Source organism: Podarcis tiliguerta (assembly GCF_965153285.1).
Source record: "Podarcis tiliguerta genome assembly, chromosome: 12".
Classification (NCBI taxonomy): domain Eukaryota; kingdom Metazoa; phylum Chordata; class Lepidosauria; order Squamata; family Lacertidae; genus Podarcis; species Podarcis tiliguerta.
In genome coordinates this window covers 15,824,226-15,843,524 of record NC_139545.1, presented here as the reverse complement: position 1 = coordinate 15,843,524, position 19,299 = coordinate 15,824,226, and the positions used below count along the sequence as shown (strand labels likewise).

The window sequence follows — 19,299 nt, the reverse complement described above, 5'->3', positions numbered from 1 at the left end:
CCAGCTCTACAGTTCTATGAGAAGAAGAAAAACTTCTATCCACTAGTTCAAATCTCAAACCAGCTATGAACTTACAAGAAAGTCCATGCCCCTTGTTGCAATAAGCACATAAATCCTGCCTGCCTTGAAGGAGGATTGTACAAATTACAGAAACAATGTGCATGAAATAGCCGGAATCCCCTCAAATGCTATATCAAAACTAAGCATTAATTGGTTATTTTTGGTTTGCGTAGGTCAAGTGTGCACTTGGGAGACAACCATGATTTGTGGGAATTGTTTTGTGGCAGAACAGAACATATACATCATGGAGAACAGACAAACTCAAGGAAGTGAAATAACCAGGACAGCAGGTACTTAACACATAATGTGCATTGTGATCTAATTATACAAAGGCCAACAGTACAAGTTCTAGGAGAACAAATAAACTATTGTAATCTATACTTGGGATAAGCTACTGTAAGTAACAGAGGAAATAAATGTAAAGAATAAACTATTTTGCAATATATACATAAGAATAATTGAGGGTACACAGCAGGAAGCTTAGAGGGGCAAGGAGAATTTGAGAAAGCATAATACTGAGTATTTATTGAGTTGGGTTTGTATTTTGAAAAGATGGAAGGAATGGGGAAGTGGGGGATTATAGCTCAGTGGTAAAGCACATGCTTTTCACACAAAAAGTTCTAAATACACCCCCTGCCATTTCTTCATAAAAGTATCTGATAGAAGATGACCTGAAGAGATGCAGGAGAGCTGTTACCAGTCAGTCTAAGTATTATTATTATTATTATTATTATTATTAGCCTTTTTCCCTGACAGGAAATAAAATAAAAATAATAAAACTTTAAAATAAAAAGCTTAAAAAACATAAAACTAAAAGGCAATTAAATAGAATAATAAATATTAAAGATCTATAAAAACATATGGCTAATTACAATGAAAACAGCATGGCACCTGTGTTTTCATTAAAAGTTCCCAAAAACCTGTTGAAATAAGGTCTTCTTCAGCTGCTGGTGGAAGGACAAAGAGGGAGCTAATAGACACAATTGATGTAGAAGATGGAGAAATATGTGAAACTAGAGAACAACATATCTAGGTAAGATGCTACTAAATATACATCAGTGACTGAGAAGGGCAGAAGTAGTATGTCTATCAAAGGTGTTTTTTGAGGAGAAAGGCTGAAGATCCAGGTACTGTACAAAGAAGTACAAAATGGATAATATATATACAAAAGTGATAAAAAATTGGTGCAGACAAAGTTCAAAAGATAAAGTCAGCGGAAGGTGGGGGCTCGAGTACATATGGAAGCCTGTGCTAAAATTGAGGCATTTTTTTAGGTTGTCAAGTGCACTTGAATGATTTTTGGAGAAGCCATATGGGGAAACAGCAAAAAACCTGCCTCAGAGACATTGTGTATCAATACAGTTAGAATAATATACACACACATCTGAGTAAACATACACGGTGATTTTATTATGAAAGGGTTATGTGGGATGATTTACAACAGCGGGAACCACTTTATATGGGTTGAACCTGAGGCAGAACTCACCAAGATATTTAACGCCCCCTTGACATCCTCGAAATGTGAAGCTCAACAAAAAAATGTCCAGACATCATTTTTTTAAATTGTGCACCCATGACGACTTGTGCCCATTATGGTGTAAGGGAGCTTATACAAAACCCCTCTCTCAATACACTTCACACCAGCAAAGGTTTCCTTCTTGCTTTGATTCATTGGTTTAGCAAACTGGTCCCCTAAACGCCAAGGCCTCACTAGGAGACGTCCGAAGGCAGCCCTGTTTAGGGAAGTTTTTAATGCTTGAAGTTTTATTGTGTTTTTCATATTCTTTTGGGTACCACCCAGAGTGGCTGGGGAAACCCAGCCAGATGGGCAGGGTATAGATAATAAATTTATTATTATTAGGGACCCGGGTGGCGCTGTGGGTAAAAGCCTCAGCGCCTAGGACTTGCGATCGAAAGGTCGGCAGTTCGAATCCCCGCGGCGGGGTGCACTCCTGTCGCTCGGTCCCAGCGCCTGCCAACCTAGGAGTTCGAAAGCACCCCCGGGTGCAAGTAGATAAATAGGGACCTCTTAATAGCAGGAAGGTAAACGGCGTTCTGTGTGCTGCTCTGGTGCCGGTTCGCCGGAGCAGCTTTGTCACGCTGGCCACGTGACCCGGAAGTGTCTGCGGACAGCGCTGGCTCCCGGCCTCTAGAGATGAGCGCACAACCCTAGAGTCTGTCAAGACTGGCCCGTACGGGCATGGGTACCTTTACCTTTATTATTATTATTATTATTGGAGCGCAAAGGCGCCAGAAACACTTGTTATGCCTACGATGTAAGGAACTCACATTTCTAGAGAAGCCTTTATGGGAAAACCGCCCAGCTGCTTGAGAGACAGCACAGATCTTGCTGGCCTGCCTGCCTATGTGGCAGCATCAAACTTCTCCCCATGGCTCCATCCCCAAGTAAATGTTTTGGAGAGGGAACCACAGGGGAAGATGGCTGGGTTTCAACACCCCTTTTTTAAAATAGAGGGGGGCACCTTTAAATCAGCCCCTTATTCCCAGCAATAAAATAACACTACCTCACCCCCCCTTTTTTAAAAAAAGGACCTTTAAATTCGCCCATTAATCCCAGCAATAAAATATCGGGCTACCCAACTTGGGTCCTGAAGGATGCGATGGGGGGGACACTTCCTCGTGTTTACACGGGCTAACAAGAGCGCGGGGGGGGGGCGGTTACGTAAGGCGTCCTCTGCACTCGCACCTGCCTCACGCAGGTGCCCCCGCAGGACAAAACCGAGGCGCGTCTACATGCGTGTAGCCGTGTGTGTGTGTATGTGCGTTTGCGTGTGTGTCCCTCCGTTCGCCTGTTTCGCCGAACCGGCCTCCCCCCCCTTCACCGCACTCACCCTTCGCCGGCCGACTCCGGGCTCTCGTCGTCGGCCATGGCGGCGCGGAGGTGGCGTCCGGGAGCCGGTCCTGGGGCAGCAGCAGCCGGGAGCGCGCCGACTGACAGAACGACGGCCGCGGCGGCGGCGGCCATCACGGGACCCGCCCGACGGGCCGTCGTCGCGTCAGCGCGCCGGCCCCGCCCTCCGCTCCGCCCGGCCATAGATAGAGAGCGCGGCGGCTGGAGCGGCCGGGTGCGGGGGAAGACGCTCCCTTCGCGCCTGCGCACTCTCTCTCCCTCCCTGGGCGGGGAGTTCGCGGCTGTTGCCTTTCGCGGTTGCTGGATTGGGGTCGTTTGCTCCCGGTTACACAACCTAGTGGGGGTCTCCGCGGGGATGGGGGGCGTGGAATGGCAAGCGCCACCCGTTCTGGAGCCGGTGTTGCGCTGCAGCCCGCGGTCGCTCCGGCAGCCGACGGCTGCCTTTGCCCCGCTATGTAAGGTTTGGAGTTTGCTCTGAATTTGTTTGTCGGGTATCAGGCAGTTGCCTGATTTACGTATAAGCTAAGCAAGCTATATCTTAGGGCCCCACTCTCTGGGGGCCCCCAGATAATTGAAAGGGGGAAAGCCTGTATGTACATTTCCAAAATGTAGGATAAAAAACAAAATAATTATTATGAATAAAGAATCGTTTTTAGTTAGAGCTTAATAATTATTTTACTATTAATATACTTAGGTGTATTTCAGTTCAACAATTACTTTGATAAAATACATATTTTGTTATGTGCAAATGGCTTTAGATATCTATTAGGTCCATAAATTACCACATAGCATACAGTGGTACCTCTGGATATGAACCGGATCTGTTCTGGAGCCCTGTTCACATCCTGAAGCAAATGCAATCCGTGTCTGTGCGTGTGTGGGTCGCGATTCGCCGCTTCTGCGCATGCATGAGCGGCACAAAACCCGGAAGTAACGCGTTCTGTTACTTCCGGGTCGCCGCGGAGAGCAACCCGAAAACGCTTAACCTAAAACAACTTCAACCCGAGGTATGACTGTATAGTCAACACAAAAAACAGTGAGAACTTGTTGTTTGTTGACAAAGGACAGCTGCACATATAAAGGGCCCCATTACCTTCAGTAGCTTAGGGCCTCATCAAACATAAATCCGGCCCTGCTTCAGGCATTTGTTCTCTGTGCTCCCAGTGTGGAAGCTGAACGTGGGACTGACTTCCACACAACTTACTCAGGATTGCACTTTCACCGCTGGTGTCGCTGCCTCCTTTGTGGACGCTGCGCTGCTAAACAACTGGGCAGAGGTTGAGATGCCCTGAGTGTTTTTGCTTTGTTTTTGTTTTGTGGGGAGAAAAAAAAAAGAATTGTGGAGTTGGAAGGGTCATCTTTTTACCTTTAACATCTAGTCCAACCCTCTGCAATACACGAACCTTTTTGCCCAACATTTAGCTCCAACCCTTGACTCCTAAGGCAGAACTTACCAAACTTTTTCATGTTGGTGACATACTTTTTAGATCTGCATCATTTCGCAACGCAGTCATTCAGTTTTACTAGCAAACCGGAGGTTAAGCGAACCCAATTCTGCCCTGGAGGACACATCGCACGGCATATGTACACACTGCAGCTGACACTGATGTGTCACGACACACAGCTTGGAAAGCTCTGCCTTGAAATTAAAAGAGTCTCCTGCTCTACTGACTAAGGAAGTTCATTTACTGATCTTAATCCGGCCACACTATTTTCCTGCTTGATCGGGTTGCCAGCTTGTTTTAAAGGAGGGAAGGATGCCTGTTTCTCTGCACATGGAAAAAGGCAGGGGGATAAATACTGTAAACAGGTTATATAAAGCATGGTGTTTATGTCCTTGGGCGTTCCTCATAAGCACCTGTTTGGCCACTGAGAACAAGATGCTGGACCAGGTGGTCTTTTCAGCAGGCCTACTACAGAACCTAGGACTTGCTGATCAGAAGGTCGGCGGTTCGAATCCCAACGACTGGGTGAGCTCCCGTTGCTCAGTCCCTGCTCCTGCCAACCTAGCAGTTCGAAAGCACGTCAAAGTGCTAGTAGATAAATAGGTACCGCTCCGGTGGGAAGGTAAAGGGCATTTCCGTGCGCTGCTCTGGTTCGCCAGAAGCGGCTTAGTCATGCTGGCCACATGACCCGGAAGCTGTACGCTAATAGCCATGATGCCTATGCTCTACCTCCACAGCAATGCTTTCAAGTACCAGTTTCTGGAAGCCACAGGAGGGGAGGGGGCTCTTGTTCTCATGTTCTGCTTGCTACTTTCCCAACTAGGCATCTAGTTGATGGCTGCTATGAAAACAGGCTGCTAAGCCATTGGTCTGATCCAGAGTACTATTCTTATGTTCTGAATAACCTTTGTAATTATTTTCAGAATAGCATACTGATACAAAAGTTAAGCTGATGTTGCAGCCATAAGGTCTATAAAGGTGTTGCCCAACTGTGCATTTTGGAGGGTTGTTTTTTCTTTCTTATGAACTACCTTTGCTTTTTATGGGGTAAAGAAATTAGGTTGGGACTGTGAATCCATTAGAGGCAAGATAACAGGTTAGAAAGAAAGAAAGATAATAAAGGAAGAAGTTCAGGCAATGCACCTTTATCCTACACTGGCTCTCCACACCCATCACATATTGTGATTGCCTTTAAGTGCTCAAGAGCCTTGCCTGTCTTCCTTGATTTCTTAATACTGTATATCAATCTGCCTATGACCTTCACTCCTCCAACAAAACCATTTTCAGCTACCCAAAGGTCTCTCGCCCACAAACAATTTCATTTTCGATTACTGTCTGGAACTCTCACCCTGAACATAAGTGTGATATTGTTTCTATTTGTTCAAATCTTTCTCCATATAAAATGTGGGCTTTCCAGTCTTTGCATACACACCATACATTTGAAGTATATACCTTCCTAAAAATAATCCAGGAAACTGGATCCTGGAAGACCTGCCTGCAGGCCTTATTCTATCTAACCTGAGAGGGCGGGATCCTGGCTGACTCGAGCTACAGAGACCATCTTGGTGTCAGGAGTGCGTGCAGGAGCCAGGCCCTGTGACCAGTAGGGCTTCGCAGGACTGGGGCCTTCCTAAATTGGTTCTGTAGAGGCAAGGCCCAGCCGCACAGGTGAGGCCGCTAGGTAACTCACTGCACCTGGTGTCATAAGTTGAGAAGGGATATAAGGTCAGCATTTCCCTTCGGCTCTTTGCCTCAGCAACTCATTTCTTGCCTTGCTGCGTTTGGCTTCTTGCTTCCTGATCCTCAGACCTTTGACTTTGTGACTCCTTGCTTTTTGACCCTCGGACCCTTGACTTCATGACTCCCTGCTTCCTGACCCTCGGACGCCTGGCTTCTGGACTCTCGTTCCTGCTCCCACCCTGCCATCTTGCCAGGACTTTGACCACCCGCAAACTGGACCGTGACACTTGGCTGTCTCTTAGTGCAGAACCAGGTCATCATGTCTCAGCTTCCACAGCTTTTGCCCACCATGAACCACTATTCATGTTGCTGCCAGCAACATCAGCGAAAATAGAACCACAGAATTGTAGAGTTGGAAGGAACCCTGGGAATCATTCTAGTCCAACTCTCTGCAGTGCAGGAATATGCAATTCTCCTATACAGGGATCAAGACTGCAACCTTGGCATTATCAGCACAATGCTCTAACCCAGGGTTTCCCAACCTTTTTCCGACCACAGCCTCCTTCCAACCTTGTTTCCTTCCTGTGACCCCACCTTGGGCGTAGACCAGGGGGGGCAGCTGTCCCCCCAAATAAGTAAAAGTCAAGACAAATCTGAGGTTCTACGCCCACCCCCCACCCCCATCCTATCGGTAGATAGGCAGCTATTTAAATGTTTTGTTTGCAAATAGAACATGTTTTATTTATCATTTTTTATAATTTATCCAAAAGACAATTACATAAAATGATCGGAACAGAAGGAGAAAAACAGAGAATCATGGAGCTGGAAGGGAACCCAAGAGTCATCTTTCTAGTGAAACCCCTTGCAATGTAAGAAACGCTAAAGCATTCATGACAGATGGCCATCCAACCTCTTCTTAGAAACCTCCGAGGAAGGAGAGTCCTGAACGTCCTCAGGGAGATCCGTCTTCCATGTATTATAGAAAGTAAACAACTTATTTGACCCCAGTTATTTGACACAGAGAGGGAAACCTCCTGTATAAAGCCTTAACTGCTCAGTATTGCAATATGTCAAGGACTGCCACTCCCTATGTCAGTGTTGAGTATAAATGTTGGTCTTTAGCAACATGTTATTGTGATACGGAACTATTGCCTAGTTCCTTCCATCCAAAATGCAGTTGTGCAACACCTCACTCCATCTGCAAGGGTGGCAGAGAGAGTGCTTTGCAACCCATTAGCCAATACTCAGCTATGTTAAATTCTGAGGATCTCCATTGTGAAAAAGGCCCAACCCAGCAAGAATATTCTTGTGGGCAATATTTATCGACCTGAACTGTGCACACGCCTTCGTCCTTTTTTATTACCCCACAGGCAGCTAGTGCTATCCAGGGAATTGCAACACAACCATCCCCTAAGGAGGCAACAACAAATAGTGTCTCATCTCGTTTACATCATTTTAAAAGCATAAATCAAACTCTCAGCCATTTTGCATTTATTAGAGAAAGATGTTTCATAATGTGGCACCCTCAACACATTAATTAGGAAGGTCCATCTCAGAGATTTCCATGGGCACCTATTTCCCAATGTATCTTATCAGAGTAGATCCACTGAAATTAAAGTACCTAATTACGCATGTCCATCAATTTCAATGGGTGTATTCTGAGCCTATCGATTTCAATTAGTCTATTCTTAGGACTAATATTGGCTACAGCCTATTCTATTTAGAATATCATGGTGTTGTTATTGTATTTAATTGACAATAGCTAGCTGATTAGACCACACAACTTTTTGCCTTATGACTAAGGGCTCATGTTTAGGGAAGTTTTTAATGTTTTATCGCTTTATCATTAATATTATTATCATTATTAATATTCTGTTGGGAGAGTATGTATGTATTAATATGTATTAATTAATACAAATTAATGTATGTATGTATTAATATGTATGTAATAATAATAATGATGATGATAATATCATTCCTAATTATATCATTCCCAAGGCCTGGGTGGACTATGTAAACAAATGATGAATTTGGGATATGAAGTGAAAATACAACTCCTGGCCAAGATCCTAAAATAAGCTTAACAATTTTGCAAAAAAGAAAAAAAAAAAGAAAAAAAAGAAAAGGGGAAAAAAAGGAAATGGCAGTCACTGAGATCTGTTGCTACTGTTGCTGCAGGCAATTGGATCTGTTGCGCTATGGATCTTAACTGCCTGAAGTGGTCACCTCATCATGCCTCATGGGTGGGCCGGCCCAAAAGCATTATTCAGCACAGCAGCTTGCACAACTTAATGAGGAAGATAAAGGTAAAAGTAAAGGTAAAGGGACCCCTGACCATTAGGTCCAGTCGTGACCGACTCTGGGGTTGCGGCGCTCATCTCGCTTTATTGGCCGAGGGAGCCGGCGTACAGCTTCCGGGTCATGTGGCCAGCATGACTAAGCCGCTTCTGGCGAACCAGAGCAGCGCACGGAAACGCCGTTTACCTTCCCGCCGGAGCAGTACCTATTTATCTACTTGCACTTTGACGTGCTTTCGAACTGCTAGGTTGGCAGGAGCAGGAACCGAGCAACGGGAGCTCACTCCATTGCGGGGATTCGAACCGCCGACCTTCTGATTGGCAAGTCCTAGGCTCTGTGGTTTAACCCACATAAAATTCAAAGTACATAGGAACCATTCTTTGCAAATTTATTTAAAATCCACTCAAGGCTGCTGAGTCAACCAAAGCGATGGGATTTGATCCAGCGATAACCAGCTTCCCAAAGCCCTATAGTCATTTACACCTGCAGTGCCCCGTACCTATGAACACTCCCCCAGGTAGACCCCCACCTAGAGGGATCACTGAAAATATTTTCCCTCCCATACTACTTTTAGAAAGGACTTTCGAATTCTGCAACAATAAGGCCTGTGTGTGTCCCCACCATAGCAGTCAACTCCTAGGGGCTGAGTTGTATTTGCTCTCCCCCCAATATAGTATTTGAGCCCCTGCCCCAAAAGTTGATGGGCATTCCAAAAAAAAAAAAAAAAAGAGTGTGTTTTGTGTCATGTGATTAATTATGTGGGGTGGGGTCTGCCGCCCTATATTTTATTCATCCCTGATCCCCACCCCTCGCTCCCAGTCCCAAGATCCAAGACGCCTTCCCTGCAAAAACTCACAAGAAAGAAAAAACAACAGAAATCGAAAGAATCAGAAAATTTTAAATGAAGAATGGGGAAATTTTACAATTTATTTTAAAAAACCATTGTAAACAGTTAAAATTGTTATCATCTTCATCATTTTTAATTTGTATACTGTATTTATATTTTACAGTACTCAAGGCGGTTTACAAGCTGAAGAAACAAAAAATGTACATCTTATAACAGTCTAATGTAATAAAAAATGTGATAATAAAACATAACTTTAAAATAGGCAACCTACATCAAAAAAGTAACATTCAATCATTATATAGTATAAAATATCAGCATACAAAAGTTAAACTGAAATCCACTCACCAGTTACAATAAATAATATCTAAACTATAATCAATAAAAACAGTGGCAAGCCACAGTACATAAAACAATATAATACACATTGAAAAGCATTGGATTGGAATAGCACTTGTAGCTTAATAGCGAATTTTGGATATAATGGAGATGTAAAAGATTTGGATTATTATAAAAGATGCAGGAGGAAATGATTAATAAGAGGACCCACAAAGTGGACGAGGCAAGTCCAGGAGATTCTATGGAATCTTGTCTTTATGTTGTATATGTGATTGTAAAACTAAATTGGAAAACTAAATAAATAATTTTTAAAAAGAAGAAAGAAAAAAGTCCAAAAGGACCAACGGCGGAAGAACCCCTTCGGAAGGAATTCTGCGCGCTTCGCAACTAGACCCGGAGTTGGGGGCGGGCCCAGTGACACGCAGCCCGGTCTTCGTGGCCCGATCGGCTCCTCCCGTTGGCGGCTGTCCCCGCCTGTCTCCTCCTTCGCGGAGAGAAGAGGCCGCGGGTGAGTGAATGTGTGAGGGCGGCCGGGGCCGGGCTAAAGGGGACGAGAGCCCCTTTTCTCTTTCAGTTCCCCTCAGAGCGAGGGGGAGGAGAGGCAGGGGGGGTTGCGACCCCGAAGCCGTTAAAAGGGCGGCGGCGGGGCGAGAAACCCGCCGCCGGGGAGTTATGTGGAGGCTTAGGATAAACATTTAAGGGGAAAAAAAATAAAATTAAATAAAATTTGTGTCAGGAAGATGAGGGGCGTCGCCCCCTCCTTTTCGCCCCCTTTACACGAGCGCACATCCGTATTTGGCGCCGCCCGGCCTCGCCTCTCGCCTGCTCTCCCTGCCCGAGAGCCATGAGGGGATGGCAAGGCGGGTAGCCGCGTCTGAGAACCTCTCCTGAGCGACTCACTTTCCGACCCTGTGAAAAGAGCTGCTGCTATTGGGTTGAGGTGTTTTATTTCCCCCCGTTTCCCAGCTAAATCCCTAACGGGCGCTTCCTCCACAGGGACTAGCGCCTTGAGAAGTTCGCCAGTTTCCCGACGTTCCGGTTCTCGGGGCGTCACCCCAAATCCTGCTCCAGGCGGGGCTTTCTTTAATCGAAAGTAAACTGGCACCCCCAAGCGCTCAGGAAAAAACAAACAAACCCTTGTTAAAAGCCCTACTTTTAGTTAAGTATTTTTATTTATTTACTTGATGCTCTCTCTCTCACCCACCCAGCCTATGGTTTTTGTAGCGGAGCGAGGGGGAATTTCAGGACAGTCCTGTCAAATGAATCAGCTTATTTCGAGAGGGAAGTCAACTAACTGCAGAGGGAGAGACTTGGCGTGACAGCACTGCAACTTTTATAATGAAAAATCACACACCCACCACAATTTTTTTTTTAATGGCCAAGCCAAATCCCGAGGAAGATTTTGGGACTATGAAAACTTCAAATTGATTGCAAAGCAAAGTAGCAGTGGGACGAGGAGGAAGAGGACATAGCTTTTGAAGCCACCGTATAGTTATCTGTACATATTGGCCAAAAAAATATTTTATAGCCTTAAAAAGGCTGTGGCGGGGGACCATTGTCATGAAGACTTGTAAATGAGTCGTTGAGATGATGTAAATGAATAATGGCGCATACATATGAAAACTTTAAAAAAGAAATACTTACTGGATTTCCTCCAGAAAGGGTAGATCCCGATTGAATTGGGGCAGGGGGGAGACTAGCATTTTGATGGCAGTAATGTTATGTAGATGCTGCAAAACAATAATTGCATGCTGATTCTACAATAAGCATACATCTGGAATAAGCGTACATCTGGAAGCGCCTTTTGTCTCAAAGAGCACCTTGAGGTATACATCTAAATGCATCATATGAATGCCCTGGATAAACTGCTTTCAACCACATGTATATCTGAGAGGTACATCATTCAGTTTGCTGTGCCTCCTTGGTGGAGTCTGACAGCTGTATACACATGCGTTTTTCTGCCCCCCCCCCCCCATGTACACACTGGGAAGTATACACTGGCTAATTATCTGTTCCCATTTCAGGGACCAATATATCCATATATGATAGTAAGATCATGCAACAGCTTCTGCACCTCAACTCAAATAGGGAGATTTTTTTCTATGCAAAGGGAAGGGTGAGGTGTGGCTCAGTACATTTTTCTGCCTGATTTGGAGCAGCTGACTGCTCCCTAGCTCCCCCTATGGCGCATAATACTCAAGGCCTGCAAGGTATTTTGACACCTGAGGCAGAAAATCTCACTTAACTGTACTTTTTTGGGGTGCCCACTAAAAACATTATTGTTTCGACAGGCCTACCCAGATGCTTAGGAAGTTGAGGTAATTTTAATCTGTTTTAGTATTTTAACTTTTGTATGTTTTAAAGTACAGTAATTTTTTCTTGATTTTGTTTTATCTTCTTATAAACCACTTTGAGGTGGTTTTGTTTTGTGTTTGTTTTTTTTACAAATAAGCAGTGTATAAATTTTATGAATCAAACAAACAAATTATTCCTAGGATTAAAGGATAGCAATAGTACATTAAATAATCTGCTTTCCTTTCACTGCGCCCAAAATCATCCGCCTTACTTTGAAGATGACAATCGGCCTCTCTTAACTTGGCACAGCCTTAAATCATGATAAAAGCAGTGTTTTCTGAACCCTTAGTGATGTGTTGCATCAAGAAAACACTTGTTCCAGCTGGGTTTTGAATGTTTCTGTATATAGAAGTTATAGATAGAACTTAAATCTTCCTGGACTTGACTCTAATGTGTCCAAACATTTAAACTGCAGTCAACATAGCACTTACATGGCGACACCACCTCCTTCGTTGCTTATCTGAACTTTCCCATGCAAATGAACGCTCACTTAGGAGGAAAATTGTAACTTGTCAAGACAATAGACTTGTATTATTTGCAAATCTAACTAAGGCATTTGAAGCATCAAGGAGTGGCTCAATCTTGTTTGACATGAGTATAAATCACACAGTTAATTTGGTAACTGGAATTATCAACAGATTGTTCCTAAATAATTTGAGAAGTGTTCCCTAGTTTTAGGATCATATGATTTCTGATCATACAGTAGTATTAATATATCCTGAGAGAAGCTGGCTAGAGAGTCTCCATCCATTGTTATAGTATTGCTAATACAAGCTCTTACAATCAAATTTAAATAATGTTATTACCATAAATATATATTGCATGTCTATATAAGCAAAAAAAAAAAAAAAAAAAAAAGGCTTTCGAAATGTTACCTAATAGTACAGTGGTACCTCAGGTTACAGACACTTCAGGTTACAGACGCTTCAGGTTACAGACTCCGCTAACCCAGAAATAGCACCTCGGGTTAAGAACTTTGCTTCAGGATGAGAACAGAAATTGTGCAGCCGCGGCGCGGCGGCACCCGGAGGCCCCATTGGCTAAAGTGGTGCTTCAGGTTAAGATCAGTTTAAGTTTAAGAACGGACCTCCAGAACAAATTAAGGTCTTAACCCGAGATACCACTGTATATTAATTTGATTTAGACAGAGTCTATCTCTGTTATGCTTAACCAAGGGAGAGAGGATAACAAATGATTCACTTATGGCCTAGCCATTAATGCTGATGATGTAAAGTGCTAACAGCAGCAGTTATATTGGCCAAAGTTTGAATTGAGAAACATTAAAGATTTGCAGTGTACAAAGGATATTCCTATCTATTTTCGGAATTGGGTAAATCTGTTAACTTTGTAGCAGTGCAATCATTTGCTATGCTGCTTTAGATTGCAACCCATGGGCATAAGCCCATATTGAAAATAGGGGGGTTTACAAACAAATTAATTTGCCATTAATATGGGATTGTTCTCCATGGCTACAACTACAATTCATTGGGACTTACTTCAGAGTAGACACAAGATTTTATAGTATGGTACATTTAGGAAACTATACTTTTTAATTTCACTAAATGAGATCTAGGGAGCAAAATGCGCTATTAAATAACTTAAACTGTAACTTTTCAATTCAACATTTTTATTTGATTTGATCAGACGGCTTGCCATATTTGATAGAAAAGTATATATATATTTGGGTTTTTCTAATGCAGTCTTTACAGCTGAACTTTGTCAACCACGTGTCTATAATTGTAGTCTAACAAGCTATGTAGAAATACTGGAATATCCTTTCTTCAAGGCTGGAGGTGAAATGTTGCTTTTACCAAAGGGAAAAAACTGGGGGGGAGGGGGGAAGCAAAAGAAAAGTAGGTGATAGTGCTACCCAGCTGTTGATTTACAGTAAATTGTATACCCTTGAATGTTCATTTCTTCTGCAGCACTCAACTATTTTATTCTTTTTTCCTTCCTTTGGTAAGCCAGTTATCCAAAAGATGAAGATAAGCTGGTCAGCGTACGACACATTTGAGGCGAATTTCAAACCACTTGTGGTGGTTGAGCTTGCAAAAGACACCAAAGATGAAACGAAAGAATGGCTGACACAAAAGATAATAGAAAAGAAGAAAAATGGAGGTTGGTACTCTTCACTTTTACGGAAATCTCTGTTTCTTAAAGTATGAAAATACAATTATACAAATACATTTTAAAACAGAACAAAAATAGAACATATATTATATATAGGTTATTTAAATATTTCTTGATGAAAAAGGATCTTATTCTGAGATTTTATTTATATAGATGAAAGTTGCATGGTTGAATATTATCTTGATACTTCATATTCAACTGATTAACAACTCTCCTTTTTTGCTGAAATTGTGCGGTGAACATTTTCTTTAAGTCTCCTTTAATATGTGCGAGCCTAATTAGCAAGGCTGCCATCCACATTTGCACGAAATCATCTGTTTCTAAAGGTTGTTTTCATGTAAGCATTCATTTACAAAGCTACAAGTCTTATGTGCTAAGTCAATTCCAGATGCTGTTAGATGAAATGGTTTCTCTAGGTCCATTTCAGTTGGGTTTTTGATTTTAGAACTGAGACTGCCAAAATAAAGGCACTGTTCATTCTCTTCAGCTGCCTTTTTATCTCATTGACTGTAGCATCCTTCGGGATAGGGTGCCTGAGTTGGATTTTGGAAGTACGTTAGGATGGCCAATTTGGATGCTTCTTGATGGTTATACTCACCAGTGCTATTTGTCATCTACATGAAAACACTGGGCAAGGACACCTAAATATTTCAGCTAAGATGTTGCCAATCTGCAGTTGACACTCCACTCTGTCTCTCCTTTTTATCAAATCCAGGAGAGGTAGTAGGTATTTAAATCAGTGCTTGGCCGTGGTAATATACTGGATGAGGGCCAATAAACCCTGCAGCTCAAGAGGGTCTATTTATTGAGAATTCATCAGGATTTGCTTGTGCAAAAGTTATGCAGGGGTTAGATTGTATGCAGTCTTTCTTGAGCATTCATCTGCAGTTTTTCAGCGGATTTGTTGCGCTAGGGAAACAGAGCCCTTTAAATCCACTTTAAATTCTGGTCTTCCTCCTGAAAAATAGTGACAGCCTGGAGGTTTTGATTTGATTTAAGATTTGTCTTTTGCTTTCTCAACCACAAACGTTGAGCTGAAAGCAACTCACAAAAGCATTAAAACAACAACAAATGCTACGACTATCATACCAAACACAGCATATAAATACAGTGGTACCTCGGGTTAAGTACTTAATTCGTTCCGGAGGTCTGTTCTTAATCTGAAACTGTTCTTAACCTGAAGCACCACTTTAGCTAATGGGGCCTCCTGCTGCTGCCGCGCCGCCAGAGCATGATTTCTGTTCTCACCCTGAAGCAAAGTTCTTAACCTGAAGCACTATTTCTGGGTTAGCAGAGTCTGTAACCTGAAGCGTATGTAACCTGAAGCGTATGTAACCCGAGGTACCACTGTAAAGCATACAACAGCAACTGTTTCATCAAAACAATTAATACAATTCAATGGAGTCATAGTAACTCATAATATTGCCAGCATACTTACTAATCACATGGAACCTAAATCCAGAACAGCAAGAAATGGATTAGCTGTTCCGTGTTGCTGCCCTTAGATTAGAAAAGATAGAGGTATTTTTAATGGATGACTCATTCAGCTGCTTGAGTGGTGTTCAACCTGTTATGGAGGGGATTGCATTCCCCCTAAAGCAGGGCTGGGGAACCTGTGTCTCCCAAATGTTGTTGGACTCCCAACGTCCATCTGAGCCAGCCAGCATGGCCAATGATCAGGGGGGGTTAGAGCATCTGGAGGGTACATTTCCCCCATCCCTGTGCTTGCAGCATTTTCTGCGGAAGCTTATCAATTTAGGCTGATTTACCAACCATGGCCTTTCCTCGACAGGTAGCCTTACAGCAGTTATCTATGCTCTCTTAACCTCTCTCGGGTTGTTTTTCTTTTCCCCATCAGCCAAGGGCTCCCTCGTCCTATTGCTTCTCTATACATCCATCTTAAGTGGCTTTTCTCCCCCCCCCCTTTTTTGTATATAATTTTCATTAGATTTTTTGTTTTACAATTTCAAATACTCATTTTTACATCCTTAAGGTATCAGTGACTGCCTTTCTTCTCTTTCCATGGTTCATTTTACATATTTAACAAAAACTATATCATTCAGTATTCCATTATTGCATCCATCAAAACTTGTTTACACTGTTGAATTTATCTTAATGCTGCCAGCATTTTCAGCTGTACACTGTTATTTCCCATATATTCAATAAACGTTTTCCAATCTTCTTTAAACATATGTTCTTCTTGTTCTCTTATTCTATATGTTAAGTCTGCAAGTTGTACATATTCTGCCAACTTAAGTCGACATTCTTCTTTGGTTGGGTGGTTGGGACCTCGCTCGTTTGTAGTTTTTGGGCTAACAAAACACGGGCTGCAGTAGTAGCATACATAAATAACCTTTTCTGACACATGGGAGTTTCAGTCTGAATTATCCCCAACAGAAAGGACTCTGGATTTTTTGGGGAAAGTACTTTTAAATTATTTGGGAAAGTATTTTTTTTCAATTCATTATGGATCATTTCCCAATACTCTTTTACCCTTTGACAAGTCCACCACATATGAAAGAACGATCCCTCCACCTCTTTGCACTTAAGTGGCTTTTCTTAAAACACACACAAACCATCAGCATCATTGAGATTCTTATATGCAAGGTGTGTACTTGTTCCTTAGTCGTTGCTCACAAGCCAAAGGCTTGTGCTCCACTTGCCTTTTAAATCTATCAAAATCTGGCCACAATCCAGCCAAACTTAAGTATTTTCAAATCTTAATGATTTGATAGTTGGATATTTAAGTATGTCCTTACTACTGAATGTTCTGTTTTATTATCTTTATAACACAAACTTGTTCTATAGATAAGGAATCATTTCTATATAACCCCTTAGATGCTGTGCCTCTTAAACTCGGCCTGAGCAATGCATGAGTCCAATTCATTAGGTATTTAAAATATCTTATATTAAAATTCCATTCCATTTAATTTCTTGCCTTATTTTGAAGGAGCCCAGCTTTTGGTGAAACCCCTGATGGCAGATGGGAAGAAAATAGAAGGGAACCAGAATATTTATCTTGTTGGAGCGTCTCACTTGAGGCTGCTTCTGGGAGCTGAAACGGTGGGCTTGGTGAAAGAATGTAATGATAACACAATGAGAGCCTTTACATATACCGCTAGAAAAACCTTCAAAGATTTTGCAGGTAAATCAAACTTTTTTTTAGAATTGTTTCCAACATAATTGCATGTTTTTCTTTTTAGGGCATAAAAACCATTTAAACTGAACACTGAACTTTCACCTCTCAGTCATGAAAATATATGCATTTCTGAGTTTTGAAATGTGATCTTGCTTTTCTACATTATGTGGAAATTGGTTAGCTTAATTTTCATGTCACTACTATAAAACCTGTTGAATTTTAAATTTTGACTGTTAAGCAACTTTTTAAAAAAGTAGATTCCAGTGTTTTTTAATAAATGGATCTGAACAAGTAGCTATCTATTGTAGGAGGCTAGAGGTTTGACACTGTAATACAAACTTCTTTGAGAGTAAGTTTCACTGAACTCAGTGAACTTTTTTTCTTTGACATTTATAGGATTGCATTTTCATGTCTTGGTTAGTTATTTCCTTAAGAGACCTCTTGCTTTGGTGACATACTGTGCCTCCCAGATAACTGCTTCCTCTAGGAATTTTGCAAGATAAGAGAACGGATGTTCAACCATATCAACTCTTTTCTGATTTAGAGGACAATCATGATTTCCTTACAATGGCAGAGTGTCAGTACATCATCAAACATGAACTTGAAAACCTGAGAGCCAAAGATGAAAAAATGATCCCGGGTTATCCTCAGGCAAAGCTTTATCCGGGAAAGTCAATTAGTGAGTAACTTTGCATTGAAGTTGTTAATTGCATAAGCTCTGATATTGGGGGAAAATGGATGTGAAACCATAATTTTTGTTAGCTTTGGGAGAAAACTTAGATATTGCAAGTTGGCATGTACAGTTTGCCACAGCTTCTGCTTACATTAATTTTATATAACTAATTCCTATTATTCCTTGAAGGAACAACCTAAAAGAAGTCTAGACATGTCTAGCAGCTTAACTTCCTTAACATATTTTGATTGGTCCTTCTGCAGCAGGTAGGTTTTAGGTTTGATTTATTCTGCACTTAGGTGCTGCTTGCTCCCATCACTCTATATGTATATCTATAGGCAAAAAACCTATTTCATAATATTTGGCGCTCTCAAAAGTGCAGACATGTAAAAACATTATTTCCAGATCAAATTCCATTATGTAATGTTTCTAGAGCTTAGATCTGTGAATATGATTTGACAGAAATTTAGACTTGAGCTCATGGATCTGTCTTGGAAAAAGTAAGTCTGATGCAACACTCTTGTGTATATGTTCTTGCTTAGAAATGTTGATGCTTAAGTGGTAAATGAATTCCCTAAATTATTAAACAAAAATGATTAATGAATGCCACATTTTATTTGTCTAGCAAAATGTATACACTGAGTACTAGGGCAAAAGACCTCTAAGCGATGTGCAATAAACAATCTAAAATAGTCATTTAAAATACCAATAAAAACAAACATTAAAAACAAGTTACATAAAAACAGAACAAATAACTATAAAACACTTATATTTAAGTAGTTTTAATATCAAATTGCATTCCTGCGTAGGCTTTCTGGAACAAAAATATTTATAAGAATTGCCAAAAACTCTATACAGTCGTACCTTGGATTCCAAACACTTTGCAAGTCGAATGTTTGACTCCCGAATGCCGCAAACCTGGAACTGAGTGTTCGGTTTGTGAACGTTCTTTGGAACCCAAACGTCTGACGTGGCTTCCGTGGCTTCTGATTGGCTGCAGGAGCTTCCTGCAGCCAATGGGAAGCCATGCCTTGGTTTCCAAACATTTTGGAAGTTGAACAGACATCCGGAATGGATTCCGTTCAACTTCCAAGGTACTACTGTATTGTATAATCTATGTAATTGTTGTTTTGTTGTTATTTTATTTATACCCTGCCCATCTGGCTCTGTGTGGGAATACGATACCAGGACTAAAAACTATAATAAAAAATATAGATTGAAAAATGTTATTCAGAGAATCATTTAGTGTGGTCTGGATAAGTCAGATGAAGCATATTTATTGTGCTACATAAACCATTCCAAAATTAAGACACTGTCCCTCATTTCTTTTTTTTCTTTCAGTGCGAAGGCTAATATCCAATGGTATTCTACTTCAGATTTTTCCACTTCATGACCCAGAAGAACTAAAGAAACTTGGACATACCTGGTACAAAAAACTGAAAATTAGCTACCAGCCTTTAGGTA

General features: G+C 41.7%; 2 protein-coding genes across 5 annotated transcripts in view; one reads left to right on the top strand and one right to left on the bottom strand.

The window, feature by feature from the left end:
* ABHD5 (abhydrolase domain containing 5, lysophosphatidic acid acyltransferase) overlaps positions 1–3,109 on the bottom strand; it is a 29,929-nt gene extending 26,820 nt beyond the window's left edge. Inside the window, exon 1 of the mRNA XM_083405102.1 lies at positions 2,913–3,109. Within this exon, the coding sequence (XP_083261228.1) occupies positions 2,913–3,046 (134 nt within the window). The 5' untranslated portion in view covers positions 3,047–3,109. The remainder of the gene's footprint in view (positions 1–2,912) is intronic.
* A 6,780-nt stretch (positions 3,110–9,889) lies between these two features.
* The window catches only part of ANO10 (anoctamin 10), an 88,871-nt gene continuing 79,461 nt past the window's right edge, over positions 9,890–19,299 (top strand). For 2 of the 4 annotated variants that reach the window (XR_014503345.1, XM_083404919.1), the window contains exons 1-5: positions 9,890–10,046; positions 13,862–14,011; positions 16,974–17,168; positions 17,707–17,841; positions 19,177–19,296. Coding sequence is in view for 3 of the 4 variants with exons in the window: in XM_083404919.1 (XP_083261045.1) it covers positions 13,873–14,011; positions 16,974–17,168; positions 17,707–17,841; positions 19,177–19,296 (589 nt within the window). In the remaining variant the exon portion in view is untranslated. Of the gene's footprint in view, positions 10,047–11,833; positions 11,857–13,857; positions 14,012–16,973; positions 17,169–17,706; positions 17,842–19,176; positions 19,297–19,299 lie in introns of those variants that run through there. The other 2 variants (XM_083404920.1, XM_083404921.1) reach the window with 2 other exon arrangements.